General features: G+C 47.1%; 3 protein-coding genes across 3 annotated transcripts; 1 reads left to right on the forward strand and 2 right to left on the reverse strand.

The window, feature by feature from the left end:
• Positions 1 to 4,386: 4,386 nt before the first annotated feature.
• On the forward strand, positions 4,387 to 6,399 carry VFPPC_12437 (ribonuclease H-like protein; the record flags this gene model as incomplete). The annotated part of the gene is made up of 3 exons (XM_018290318.1): positions 4,387 to 4,911; positions 4,963 to 5,607; positions 5,656 to 6,399. 3 exons carry the CDS (start codon positions 4,387 to 4,389, stop codon positions 6,397 to 6,399), a joined length of 1,914 nt encoding a protein of 637 aa, XP_018136115.1.
• Positions 6,400 to 7,390: 991 nt separating this feature from the next.
• Positions 7,391 to 8,194, reverse strand: VFPPC_12439 (protein kinase-like protein; the record flags this gene model as incomplete). Its single annotated transcript, XM_018290319.2, has 2 exons — positions 7,391 to 7,494; positions 7,549 to 8,194. 2 exons carry the CDS (start codon positions 8,192 to 8,194, stop codon positions 7,391 to 7,393), a joined length of 750 nt encoding a protein of 249 aa, XP_018136116.2.
• Positions 8,195 to 11,460: 3,266 nt separating this feature from the next.
• Positions 11,461 to 12,792, reverse strand: VFPPC_12022 (S-adenosylmethionine-dependent methyltransferase; the record flags this gene model as incomplete). Its single annotated transcript, XM_022428802.1, has 7 exons — positions 11,461 to 11,506; positions 11,585 to 12,197; positions 12,252 to 12,371; positions 12,431 to 12,449; positions 12,506 to 12,528; positions 12,581 to 12,657; positions 12,725 to 12,792. The coding sequence occupies 7 exons, from the start codon at positions 12,790 to 12,792 to the stop codon at positions 11,461 to 11,463; spliced, it is 966 nt and encodes a 321-aa protein (XP_022283911.1).
• Positions 12,793 to 14,980: the final 2,188 nt, after the last annotated feature.

Genomic DNA, 14,980 nt, shown 5'->3' on the forward strand with positions numbered 1-14,980 from the left:
TATCCAAGTCGCACACGACCTTGTTCGTGCACTTGTCCCGTCACACTGCGTTCCAATACAACGCAGTTTTCAGAGCAGATAGCTGTTGGCACGACGAACGGCAGCGTGACTACGCGACTTATCACCGATCGGCCGTACGTCTTTCTTAGAAGTTCCACCTTTGGTTCCATAGATTACTCATTGCTTGCATGCATGACTGTATGTAATACGCTGCTGTTAGCCTGAAGTCTCCAGGCATTTTCACCAGAATCCCTTCTCTCCTCGTACTCACCGACATTTTGCACAAGTCGCCTTTCGATCTTGTTCAGCCTGTTTTTGTACGGTTAAAAAGCATGCAAACAAATAAATGGGATTCAAATTGATTCAAATTTAGTTCGCCTTTAGCTTATTTGAAACAAATCAAATCCCAAGGTTCAATGTATTGGATATTTGATTATTTGAATACGTCCTAGCGTAAGGGCATAGCAAGGTGCCCACCCAAAACCACAAATCCATCTTGTTGCAAGGGTTATACAGAAAGAAAAACCACAACACAAGTAATCTATCAATTTTCTTCGCTATCCTCTTGACCAAAGGAGTAAACTCAGAAGTGCGCGCGTTATGACCGGTGTTGCCGCATACTTCACATCGGAGGCTCTTCGTCTCAACTATTGCCTTCCAACCTCTAGTCTAGTGATCTTTTTGCTTTTATTGCTCATTAATGTCCTTTAGATCTTGAAGAGCTCGTCATGTTGCAATCGGCCGGACGCCTCCGTCGGGCTTCGCTAGGCCGATAAGCCTACAAACCCAGTCCATGAAGTAGAGTTGGATTGCTAACCCTGAAAAACATGGGGAGTCCTCTGACACTGCTGGTATCGTAAAAACACCGACTGCGAGGTTAGTTAGAAACATCTCCTACACAGGTCCCAGCCTCGTGGATAGCGCGATTTCTGTTCATTCCGAGACAACCACTCGAGAGGACTACAATCAATGCGGAAGGGTGACAATTCAATAAAGGTTCTAAATTCATCGTTCTCCGATACATCCGCTGTAGGAACGTCCATGTTTTTCATAAGTACATCTAGCTCAGAGCCACGTTTCCTGCAAGGCCCCGCTGGTGTTGGCATCGCTACACCGCCCACTTCCCCAGCATCAAGAACCAGTGATCTTCATTGCAGAACTGAATGATTGCCACCAGCCTGTGTACGATGCGCCTGGAGCTGACCTGTCACTCTCATTCCTCATATTTCTGGTCGCCAGTAGACTCGGCCCGGAACTCCCAGGGTCAAACTCTGTTAAAGGGAGAAACCCAAATCTTGCTTCGAGCTCACCAAAATGAATCATATTAGACAGTTGGCTTGGGCCTTGAATGAACGGTGAGCTCTCAGTTCCGAGCAAATTGTCCGTCAATAACCCATCTGCTGTGAGAGAAGGATCTAAGACAGACTTGCAAACAAATAAATCAAATCAAATTGACACTTGGATCTGATTTGATTCAAGTTCCCGAGCCACGGATTTGATTTAATTTGATTTGACTTCATCCCAATTTGATTTATTTGACTCATTTGACTCCATTTGGATATCTCCGTGGTCCCACTTTTCTCTCTTCAAGAGGCCAATAATATCAGTTTTCAGCAAGCCCTGATGGCCTCAACCATCCGTCTCTGTAGGACTGTAGGTACGCTTGGAAAACATCGCCAGCGCAGAAGAGAGATTAAACCGCCGTCTGTGACAGGCGCGGAAACTGGCGCATTCGAAGTGACCATGGGCGTAGTCGTTGTCGGGCAAGCCCGGAAGGGCGCCAGTCGGTATTCGCAGTAAAGATCCATGACAGGTTAAACCTGCCAATGTCAAGATCTGTATTCGATTTGCCTGCTACTAGGTAAAAGCGCTCCAGAATCTACATTATGGACTCTGTGGCGTCAATTGCGCTGCGCCCACCAACATTCTCAGGTAACGCGTGGCAGAAAAAGCAACGTTAGTGGGAGAACCCCTGGAATTTCGCGCTGTAACGAGGAATACTAGCCTACCCTAGGGCGTTAGTCAAATAGTCAAATATCCAAATAAATCGAGCCTTCAGATTTGATTTGATTCAAGTAATTGAAAGCGGGATCTGATTTGAATATATTTGGATTTATTTGATTTGATTTGAATAAATTTGAATGCCATTTATTTGTTTGCAAGTCTGATCTAAGAAGCTATTATCTGGGCTGCTCTGAACTAGAGGATCTGTCCAACTGTGTTGCTGTTGGTGTTGTTCTTGCTCTTCAGCATACAAAGGCTGCATGCATTTGCGCCCGGTTTCGGTTTTCAGATGGCGAGCAAAAGCGTCAACATGCGGAAACCGGCGACCGCAACCCCAGCGACTTCCAGACTTAAGGCGACCGGAACATCTGATTTCACATTGCTCTGCGGATGCTTTCTCATGCTGATCGTGTAGCCGACCAACAAAATTGCCACTCATCTTGCAATTGACAGATTGAGCGGCGGCGTGAGTCCTTTGACGTAGATATTGGTTTTCTCTTCTGACGAGCCTCTTGTGGCTCCGTGTGACGGGACAAGTGCACGAACAAGGTCGAGTGCGACTTGGATAGATTGATTGTCTACAAGGAGAAAAGAGACTCCCCAGGAAAAGCCCTGGCTTAAGCTATTTACATAAAATAAAGGGGTTGATTAAAGTCACGTGATCGTTCCCTCACATAAGGGCCCTTTACTCCATCGTTTCCGATTCTTCCACCTCCTGCTTGCTTCAGTTGCCCGGAGTTTCCTCCCCTTCGCACCTAGCGTCATTGGTCGGGGCGGCTTCGTTGTATTGTCCAGGGGGTGGGTCTTTTGGTGATGGTCGCAGGAGGTTGATATGAATGTCGAGGACAGTGATCTGTCAAAGAGGCGGTATCGTCCGTGTTGCTGTCTGATGACTGGTTGGTTAATTGGTTGATTGGTGTTGGCATAATAGTCGGGTTCGTGCCTGTAGGCGGTTGGTTGGTTGGCGTCGGGATCTAGGTGTCACGTCGAGGATGGTGGTTTACCAGAGGCAGTATCGCCTGTGTTGATGCCGGAAGGCCGATTCGTTATTAATTGATGATTGCGTTAATAGTCAGGTTGGTGCCGGACGGCTGTTGGTTGATTAGTGTCGAAATGAACAGTCACGTCGAGGACAGTGATCTATCAAAGAGGCATTAATCGCGCGAATTGGTGCCGAACGACTGATTCGTTAATTGGTGTTGCATTAATAGTCAGGTTGGTGCCGGAAGGCGGTTGGTTGATTCGTTAACTGTTGGTTGATTTGTGGAGATTAATAGTCACGTCGAGGACCGTGATCTATCAAAAAAACGGGGGTAATCGCTTGGGTTGGTGCCATACTTGGGCATTGTAGAGCTCCCTCTACCCGCCCTACCCAGTAGGGTAGAGGAGGCATCTCCTCTACTCTACCCAGATAGAGTAGAGTAGAAATGGGTAGAGCTCCCCGTTCTACCCACTCCTGATTGGTCAATTAGATCTTATCATTTGATAAGATTCTAAGATTATTGATGCTAATGCCCTTAAGGAGTCATCCAGTTTTGTTGATTATTCTCAATTTATATTGTGGTGACCTCTCGGGTGACTCTGGGTGCCACCCAACATGCTGCTTGCTACTACTAGCATCCGCACTACGATATTGTTGTATACTCATTCTATCAACCATAACGGCTTCACTACTTAACATTGCTTTTTATACTGCTGCGTTGCGGCATTGATTGAAACGACTCCTCGTCTTAAGATTGTCTCAGACATGGTTCTTTGTTACAGCTTCGCCAAAGCGTCGAAGCTACTTACGAGATAAATAGCAGTATTCGTCATTTCCTTTCATTTGTTCTTCAGGTAATTGTCATTCAATACTTGCACTTCCTTTGCACAACTAATCTCGATCTTATGTGGCCCTAGAACTGTCTGAGGCAATCTTCTTTATATTATAGAGCTAACCATGTCTTGCTCACATAATTCGTTATCCCTTACAGTCCCTACAACGCCCTCCACGCCCAACATCTCCTTGCCGGACCCTAGTGTTACTTCTAGTGCTTCTCCGAGTATCGTCTCGATTCCCGCCGAGAAACCTTCAATCTGGACCTTCTTTCGACATGCCAGAGGTTCAGAGCCCGAATTCAGGCCAAAAGCGAGAACTGATCGAAGTGGGAGGTTATCAAATAAACGGCTACACTACTGTATCGCCTGTTGGGATAATAAGAAGAAGAGTTGGAGTACAATATACACATTAGGAGCCCGAGATCATCTCGCCTCAATCATCCACCTCTGTGGAAGAGATGGCTGGATCTGGAAGAGCGGCAAATATCTTCCAAGCCTAGATTCGTGCCTGGCCAGCAGTTCATGAGTTCGTTCTTGTTTCAAAAGGATGAAGCTTCGAGAAAAATGCTCCTCCGAGAGGCTTATGATCGACCGCGGCATCTCCAGGCGTTGCTAGCACTCTGTTCTCGAAGGAGACTTCCTCTCAATGCTATTGAGTGGCCAGAACTTCACGATCTCCTCCTCTCCGCCAATCCAGAGATCTCGGATCTTGCACACCTTAGCAGAAGAACATTCACTCGTGTCCTGGTCCTCAACTACGAGAGATATCGTCAAATGCTCCGGGGCAACATCCAGGAAGCCATTGGTGATATCCATATATCAACAGATATGTGGACATCTCCAGCTCGAAAGGCATATCTCTGCATCTGTGTTAGGTGGATCTCCCAGGATTACCAGTTCAAACACGGGATGCTGGCGCTCCCACAGGTGCTCTTTAGTCATTCTGGAGAAGTTCAGGCGGCTATCATCCTCCGCACCCTTAAATCTTTCGGGATTACAACTAAACTCGGCTATCACACTGGAGACAACGCCACTTCAAATGATACTCTACTTAGAGAGCTCTCTCGTTCTCTAAAACTTGAACTTGGGGTTTGTATAACTACATTGGCTTTTAGATGGTTATTCGCCTATCTAAAATAGATTGAGTATGATCCAATTACCCACCGTATCCGCTGCCTTGATCATATTCTCAACCTTGCCCTTCAAGCCTCTCTCCTTGCAGCCTCAAAGGAAGCTCTCAAAGCTGCTCTTGCGGCTATCGAAGAAACGGAAGATACCGACCCTTACGAGCTATTCTCCGCCTATCTGGATGTGCCAGTTATTGAAGATAACCTGGCCTCAGTAAGAGCTCATGAGCAAGCTCAGAGAAGAGGTGGTAAGGTTAAGGCGAAGCACAAAGGCTTTGAAGGCTGGGGTGCTACTACTGCGCTCCAGAAGCTCCATAACCTAGCCGTGTGGCTTCGAAGCAGCTCTATCCATCACGATCGATGGATAGAGGCTGTAGGCATTACATTAGGGATCGATAACGACACCCGATGGTCCTCATGGTATCATCTCATCAAGCGTACGACACGCAAGGAGCGACAAATCAAGGACTTTATTGACAAATGCCCTGAATGCGATAGCTTTCGACTCAATGGACTTGAGTGGGATACACTGAAGCGTACCGAGAGGTTTCTCTCTGTATTTGCCAGTGGTACACTATGGGTTGAAGGCAGTGAGGCTTCATTATCCCAGAGCCTTACACTGATGGATGCTATCCTCACCTTCTTTGAGGATCAGAAGGTCTATTCTATTTTGTCAAGATAATGGATAACGCTGATGTTTTATAAGATGCTATATAAATCCGGCCCAGATAAGGACCTCCGCATGGTCAATTCCATTGAGATGGGTTGGTTTATCCTTGACAAATACTACGCTCTCGTTGAGTCGACGCCAGTATACGCCGCCGCGATGCTTCTCGATCCCTCGAAGCGGAAACATTATCTTATTCAGAACTGGCCAGACGAATGGCATCAAAAGACTATTGATGCTGCGTATTTGATCTGGCAGAAGGAATACGCGCACCTCACTCATGAATCAGCCCCTACTGCTGCTGCGACTGATGTTGATACGTCTCATCCATCTTCAAAGAAGAAAATAGAGAATGAATTAGACCGGCTGAAACGTCGTCTGAGAGTTCAACCTACTCCGCAAGAGGATGACGATACGTTTATGGCATTTATTGAAGATAAAACCATTGATCTTGATGCTCTAAAGATGACTCCTCTTCAGTGGTGGCTGCTTCCAGAGCAGCGCCGGCGTTATCCTCGTCTGCACCGTATGGCCATCAGTATTCTCTCAATCGCCCCCTCATCTGCTGAACCAGAACAACAATTCTCGGGCGCACGCCGTACACAGAGCTGGGATAGGCTTAGGTTGTCGCCACAGAACCTCCAGAGGTTAGAGTGCATGGGCAACTGGTTTGCCCGGAAGCTCATCTCTTCGGAGGAGCTGCTAGCAATGATTGTAGAGGCTGTGGAGATGGATGGTGAGATGGATATTGATTTCGATGAAGAGGATTGGGATATAATATAAAGAGGCATATGTCGAAGGATTGGGCATATATACAGCATCTACCTTCCGTACCTACTCTACCCAAAAGTCTACCCGCCACTCTACCCACCACTCTACCCACTCTACCAGGGTAGGGTAGAGGGGTGGGAAATGCTCCTCTACTCTACAATGCCCAAGTATGCCGTGGTGGTACTCTCCCCAGTTTGTCATTTAGTCACGATCATGTTAGAAAGTAGAGCAGGTGGAACTTTGTTTTGTCCTTTTCTTTCTGTGTTTTATTTCGCAAAAAGAGGACTTCTTCATTGAGCTTATGTGATAGTTTCAGCGCAAGAACAAGTTTGGCTTCGGCTCGAACTTGGCATTGCAGTGGTTTAAGAAATAACACAGTTATCGCTATGCGTACTTGTAAATGAGAATATCGTATTGCCTTCAACCACAAGGCGTCCGCAGCAAAGAGCTGCGGCGATCATCTTCTTAATGATCGTGTTATGGCGGCAATTTGCCGAATTATGGAACCGACGTGACTTGATCAGTGGACTATAGTAGAGGTGAGAAAGGCTTTCAGCATCATTTTGGGCAACCGCCTCGGTCTTTCGACCTTGTTTCTATCGAATCGGAACCGAATCGGAACCAGCGCTTTCTTGCTACAGGCAAACGAAACCATCAAGCAAAATCCCCCCTCACAAAGAGCAAGATTTGAAGCTACGTAGAAGCAATGCCTTTTGAGGCCAGTGGCATGGGCCGATTCCATTTACCTGCAGGGATACTGCATATCTCGCATTCAAGAGAAGGAGAATTGAGACGCCGAATACGTTTCAGATCCCGACAATGCCGCCTTCATCCAAAGGACTATGAAGGCGAGGTGACCAAGTTCGAGGTCTTCCTAACTCAACTAATCCCTGATTGCGGAAAAGCGGGGGACTGCTGTTGCTGTTGATAGCAAGTTCAATTGAGTCGAGCTACGACTATCCCGCCTACCAATCGTTCAATTCAAGGAGAACCAGTTCATTTCCTACTCATAATTTCTTCTTTCATCAGCAGTCATTTGATCCATGAGATACAGAAAGTCTGGCGTTGGGGGAAAATCCGAAAAATGCCATTTCATGCGCTCCCAATCTGGATGCCGTATTAGTAAAACCGAGACGACGGTACAGTATGGAGGCTTCTTACATAATGGCCACCACCCCGCGAGTTCCCAGTCAATGAAACAGAGTTGGTTATCATTCTTTACAATAATGTTCCGTGGCGCCAAATCCGCATGAACAAAACCGACTCGCGCAGGATGGCGGTCAAATTTAGCAAATTCTGCCCTCTCCTCCAGAACACTACGAAAGTCTTCCTCGTCAACAAATGGACCGATACTTTGCGGTCCATTACCTTGAACACCAAAAGCTCCATCGCGGACCGGCCCACCGCTAATAGACGCAGCGACAATCCTGCCTAGGGAAGCGGGAGGATGACAAGCATGAAGCTGCCTCACGCTGTCCCAGATCAGAACCACACATTTTTGCTTCTCTTCATCCGTAAACGTTGACCACAGGCTATCCAACGTTTTTCCTTGGACAAAATCCATGGCGATAAACAGGCCCCGTCGTCGATGATATGTGCGATGGATGCATGGCAAACACACAGAGGTGTATGAAGCGGCGTACTCCATGGCCTCTAGTTCCTGCTGGGAACATGGCCCTTTGATTAACTGGTTGCGCGAAACTTGGACAATGCTTCGCTGCTCATCATACATGATCTTTCTGCCAAGGATCATACGAAGGGGGAAAATCCAATCTTCCAGCGTATGCTTAATATATGCGAACAACATCCCGCACAACCTGATATGTGTAAAGGGTAAAGATAGGGCCTGTGTGAGTACCGATCTCTGGGGGTGCTTAAAATATGAGCATATAACGAGACTCTTAGATAGAGAGGGGCTGCTCCCGGATTAAGAAGGTGATTGGAAAATCACTGAGAGCCCCGCTTAAAGATAGATCCCTTCGGGCTGGATATTCAGCCGTTAAGTCCCTTGCCATGGCAACTTAATGGGTGTTCGAAGTATTTTATCCTTGTCAGAATGAACGGACGGCATCCGGGCTAAAGTAGCCACGTCAGAAAGTCTCCGGGACAAGTCTCCGCGAACTTCGCCGAGCCATGACCGGCCAACAAGGAGATTGTTCCCGATTGCATCAGACCAGTTATGTATTAGTCTAGATTTAAGTCCCTGCACATAGATGTAGGCCACCCCTCATATGGGCCACCCGCAAAACCCGCATCACCAACCACATCATCTATTTCGACGCTTGATGACTCCATGAATTATGGCTCCCATTCGTTATATTTTGCATGTGCCTTTCTGATTTAATGAAAGTGTGATACACTGAGCATGACATCAGCCATTCGCTTGAGGCGGTCGCTAATGGGAAGTCTATCAGAAAGACCTCGACGGAGTGGAGTGTTCCAAGGGCCACTCTCTTCAACCGCCGCCTGCACGGTCGGGAATGCACAAAGGTGTTGACTTAGTGTGAATCATGTACGAAGACATTTTTAGGCAGATGAGTCGCTGCCAAGTGGCACGGGCCCGTGCCACCAGGTATATATAGGTATGAGAGCTGTCAGCCAGAATTGAATAGAAGTAAGTTCAATCGCAACAAAAGGATGCATTTTCTTCCCTCCAGAAGCTTTCCCAGACGCAAGAAAATAAAATTACGGAATGGATTCTAATCCAGGATGTTCTAGGCCTCCCTCCCACACACTCGCAGATCAGACAGTTCGCGCAGCGCATGCTTGCCGTTAAAGGGGACCACGAGCCACTTGGAAAACACTGGATGCAAACTTTTTTGAGAAGAAACCCTGTTTTTCGGACACGGAGGTGCTATCACAGAGACTCTGCACGTGTTAACGGTGCTTCCACTCAGGTAATTCGACCTTGGTTTAGAAATTTCTACATTCCCGAGATCCAGGCTATTAAGCCGGAGAACAGGTACAACATGGATGAAGCAGGTATCATGGAAGGTTTAGGGAACAATGGCCTGGTTTTTTGAAGTTCGGAAAGACGCCTGTTCAGAAGGAAACGCCGGGTTCAAGGGTCTGGACGTCGTTTCTCGCATGCGTGTCGGCTACTGGCCGAGCACTACCCCCCTTGGTAATATTCAAGGGAAAATCCGTTCAGCAACAATGGTTTCAGCAAGATTTAAGTTATTTTAAAGATTGGCAATTCACAGCGACCAAAAATGGCTGAACTGCGGACCCAACTGCGGTAGAGTGGCTTGAAAGATATTCATTCCCAGGACCCAGCCATGCGACCCTACCGACAGAATATTGTTAGTTATAGACGGGCACGGAAGCCATGAGTTGGTGTATTTCATGTATCTATGTCATCGGCATAAAATTCATCTGGTGTACCTCCCTCCTGATACCTCACATGCCCTGCAACCTCTCGATTTGTCTGTCTTCTCGCCTCAAGCATTTCTACCGCAAAGAAGTCGGATTTCTAAGCCTTTTGACCAATTTGAGCCCTCCTGGCAAGCAAAATTTTATTTTCTGCTATCAAAAGGCTCGAGAGAAAGCCTGTCCTCATCAAACATCAAGGGTGGTTGGAAAGCAAACGGCCCCTGGCCGGTATCGATTTCAAAACCTCTTTTGAGCCGTCTCTTGCTAGAGAACAGTAACAAGGGTAAAAATAATGCGGCAAATGCTACCGATACCTTGAAGACGCCATTATCTATCAAATCTTGGATGTCGGAGACATCAAAGATCGCGTGGACCACTCCTAGGAAGTCCAAAGATCTCAAGGTTCAAGTACTCCATTTCAGTCAATTAGAAAGCGATATACCTACGAAGCGATTGCTCTTCAGGAAGATTACAAAAGGGTTTGACGAGAAGGATAGCCTTCTTGCAAAGGCCAAATTACAGATTCAAGCACTAGAAACACAGCTAGAGGTTGCTGTGAGGGAATCATGTGACCTGCCCGTTTAATGAATGTCTCACTTTGTGAGCATTGTGTAAATAGCTTCAGCCAGAGTTCCTTTACGGGTTCTCTTTTTCTCCTTGTGAATAATCGCTTCATCCAAGTCGCACTCGACCTTGTTCGTGCACTCGTACCGTTACAGTTGCCAGACCGAAGAGAAGGAGGAAGGTCGAAACTAGCCCAAATTCGAGGTTCGCCGATATAAAGGCAATACAGCGCGCGCAAGAGAAAGTTGATGTAGCTGAAAGTAATCAGGAAGATGAAGAATCAGAAGTATCTGATAATGAGGAAAATTGCATTGTAGTTCAAATTGATTAGGCGAATAAACTATGATAAATTGGTGGCACAGTTTGGAAGGTGGGTATATTTAGGTGGTTCATATGAGGGGGTAGCCCACATCTATGTGCAGGGTCTTACAAGAATTGAGAAGCGAAAAGAAATAGTAAAAAGATCAAGAAAAGGAGAGCTCCGAGCTTATGAGCTGGTAGTTGCTAATCCCGCTTAGTTGGAGGACGGGTTAAACAGTTGCAATATTCTGCAGAAACAATGGGTCCCGTCCAGTCGCACATACTGGGAAGTCGAGAGCGTAAGTGCCAACGGATACAAGTGGTACTAAATTGCTCAGCATTAGAGCGCGTTCTTTTTGTTGACAGTAAGTCGAGCTATCCTCTGGTTCAGTTTGTTAATAGAGGTATCGTAACAAGTTCTGGGGCATAAAGGGAGAAGCGTCTCTATGAAACGAAGATATTGCGGCTATTGTGGAGAGCTGTATTGCTAAGGTCGATTAACGAGAGCTCAAGGTCGGGGTACTTAGAGTGGAGACGGCAGAATCCAAGGTATGTTAACAGATAAAATTCGTACCCGTGTAAGATCATGCCCGTGTATCAAAAGTGTCACGCCCGTGTATCAATTCCCTTGATCTAAATGTCACGATAAATAAGATTCAACAGCGTCTGCAGGTACGAAGCCCTGAATAGAGCTACCCCAACCACCTGAGACATGAAAACGACGGCTGGGGAAGCTATTCAGACTATTATAAGAAGTCATAGATAACCCTTACTAGATAGAAGAAATCAAGGACCATCCGTCCACATCTACATGTTCTATAGCTGCTGTTCGTGATACTAAAGCTTTTCCCCATTGAGCGGTTTTCGGCCGTAAACGATATGTCTAGTGCGAATGACTTGTCAGCCAGCAAGATCAACGACAGCAAAGGCAGGTGACAAGCGTAGACCGTGGACAACTTACATTGGCCAGTACAAATGAACATTTGTGTTTTTCATTTCCTCAATAGCCTCCGGCAGTAATTTATCAGCTTCGGCCTTGGAAATGCCTGCTGCTTTAATAAACCCGCCAAGACTATTGAGTGTGCCAACCAACGACTGCAACTGATACGCGCCAATTTGCTTCATATGCGGGTCCTTTGGCCACGTATTGCCAGGGCTCTTGAATCGTTTGTCCACCACATCTACAAAGCCAACCTCCTCCAGCCATCCCTTGTATTTTGGGGCCTTCAAAAAGTCTCGTCCAATATTTGCAGCAGCCTTTATGGATAACTCTACCCACTTTTCCAGTGCAGGAGCCCGAGCTCCGTCATCAAAGTATTCATGTTGGGTTACAAAGTCCATTATTTCGATCCAACCGCCGGGTTTCGTATGTTCGAAAGCTTTATTTAGGACAGTCTTGGTATCATTGAAGCAAGATACGATGAAGCGAATGTGTACGTAGTCGAACTTCTGCTGGAAGCCCCAGTCCTCTTTTTCAGCATCCTGCTGCACGAACGTGGCATTTTCGGCGGATGAAGAGCGTTGAATTAAGTTTAAGTCCGAACCAATGACTTTGGAGTTAGGATATTGATGGGCTGGAACAGAGTCAGCACTAAGGGAGTACTCAATCGTACTAACAACGACCATACCGAAATCGAGTGCCCAGATGCCCGTTCCTGTCGCGACGTCTATAACATGCTCGGGAGAATCTATTGGAGCCAATCCTGGCTTTCCCTCCAATATCAACTTGCACTGCTCATGCTGTAAATCTTTTACTAGTCAGTCATCTCTGTGGCATCTGGACAATGTATATAATCAGGGCAAATACCTAGGCGGCTTTGTTCTCTCTACAAGGCAATTAGAATTTCCATCCAAGCCTAATTCCATGGTCTAGCAGACTCACAGCATCGTTGGGTAGAAAATACGCTTCCATAGGCGTCAGCATGGCAGTCCAGTTTGTGCGAGGGGCATGCCTCACTGCCTTCGGAGAGGCCATGATATGTTCTGCCGTCCTCTCCTAAAACGCTATCCGGTGATATCATTGCTTCCTTTCGACTGTATACAGCTTGGGGTCAGTAATGCGCAGCTGAGTTGCTTGCTTTGCAAACTGGTCTTTGCTTACGATGCAGATTGATGGTTGTCTTGTTCCAACGCCGGATCTAATTCCAGCGTCGCGTCGATTATAGCCATGCCCGAAAGGATTAAGGGTTTGGAGAGGAGGAAGAGTTGTCAGGATGTGGGTGTAAGAGTCTTGGGCCACGTTGAAGGACAGCAATATGCCAGTAACATCAATATCCAAGAAACTGCATAGCCTCGAGCAGCCTAAATATTCCAAAGCAGCTGCTCAAAATTGGGTCTGAGCGTTGCCATTCGCAAAATGATTCTGCAACCGAACACTTGGTCCCGTCGTGCAGGTTACCTCCAAGACCCGAGACTGGGTCCCGAGTTTGGACACCCTTGAACGTCATCTTTTCTCCTCTGGCCCTTCCAATCGCCAATCATGCAACTGCCGGGGCGCAACTTGAGCGAATTTGACGCCACGCCTTCCGGACATATAAGGACTATTGCCGCAGAGTGCTCAGCTCGTTGTTAAGGCGCTCTTATCGCCGTCACCGAAGTCCGCCCAACAATCCACCCTCTGTATATCGCACTACACAAGTCTGAACCTCCGGTCGCTTATCACTTTACACCAGTGTACGGGATTCCGCGAGAAACTCTTGGCCCACCCTGAGCCACTCTGGGCCAACCCATTTCCTTTTGTGATTAGCTCACCCTCACCCACACCCACATCCTCACCCACATCCTCACCCACATCCTCACCCACACCAACGTCCTTCCTCTTATGAGTAGGTCCCGAGTCAGAATGCGCAGTTAGAGTAGACCCACCAACAGATTGCTTACTGAGCGATTTGCGGAGCGACTATTTGGCCAACGTCTCATATCTATCTGTCAACTTTAAAATGGTTGAAATCATGTTCGGCCAGGTTCCGTACCTCACCATCTGTACAGTTTGAATAACATGCAACGGCTGCTTGCCTCACTTTGCTTAAACAGTACACACATCTAACTATACGAGCTCTCTGAATATCAAAACAACCGGTAGTCAATTTGGAGCTGCCATGGTAGCCGACGTACCTAGACATGAAAGGTCGTTCACCCAACGCTGCGTTTTTTTACGAACCGAATTTTCCATACCGTTACAATTTTAGTAGGGTTTTAACCAAACCATGAGGCTAAGCTATGCATCTTCTAGAGAGTGGGTTTTGATCGTTGATTTTGGCATAATTGAGAGAAAACTCTTCCGCAGCGGAAGTCATGGACTCACGGCCTTCTTAGTCCATACTTTTCGCTTTTTGTTTGTATCTATCGTGAACCTTGACACGTAGACACCATATTCCTCGCAAAGAAAATCTACTAAGGTTTGTTGACTCATGCCAGGACGCTGTTATAGTTTGTACTGCAAAGCATGCCACATATTTTTGACTGGGGCTAATAGTTGCTGTATGCGTGCACGCGCTACCTACGGACCAGAAGCTTAGATACACTCTCAGCTAGCGTTGTCTAGGGCAAGGAACAATACATTGAATCCCGAAGCACGCCACATTATCATTCTCATGGGGACTTCTCACAAAGGTCGATCCTTCAACCCCAAACGTTGGATGGGCCGCATACATGCCGAAGTATTGGTATCGGGCTTGGTATGGGAGGTTATCTCCTATATGCCGCACTCTAAGTTCTTCTTTATTTCAAATGCCTAACCCATCGTCTGATGACTGAGGCCACCCAGATGGATCAGGCTGCTCATGCACCGACGCCACCTCGTGAGGCGAACCAGGCGGGTTGCTATGGGATTCCTTCAATGTCAGCCCTCTGAGCCGTTGACACTCCGCCTGCAAGACTGAATTGGCGTAAATGACTACCGACTCTCGCCGCTCTGCTTCCTGGAGAAGCTGTTCTAGATCTCGGATGCGCTGTTCTTTGCGCTCGCGGTAGGCTCTCTGCGAGACTCTGTTTTGAGCTCGCCGCCGCTGCAGAGATAACGGTATACAGTTAGCGACAATTACTGAAACTCAAGCCGGTAGTTGAAAGGCCATTTTACTTCGTTATTCATTTGCTTCCAATATCACTCTTCCACATACAGTATTCACTTACAGATGAGACGCTTGGCGGAGCGTTACGGTACCGATTCTCTCGCCGTCGACAGGTCGGAGTGAGCTCATCGGATGACTGGTCTTCTGCATGGGGCGCAAACCATGGGTCACTGCCGACGCTGCCAATAGGGCTTCTGTATGCATAAAGGATCCCATTGTAGTTACTAAATGCCAGTTCGGTGTCCTGTAAATATGCCGATTGACTTTAGCCGCAGTGGAAGTATGTA

This window comes from Pochonia chlamydosporia, chromosome 1 (assembly GCF_001653235.2).
Source record: "Pochonia chlamydosporia 170 chromosome 1, whole genome shotgun sequence".
Classification (NCBI taxonomy): domain Eukaryota; kingdom Fungi; phylum Ascomycota; class Sordariomycetes; order Hypocreales; family Clavicipitaceae; genus Pochonia; species Pochonia chlamydosporia.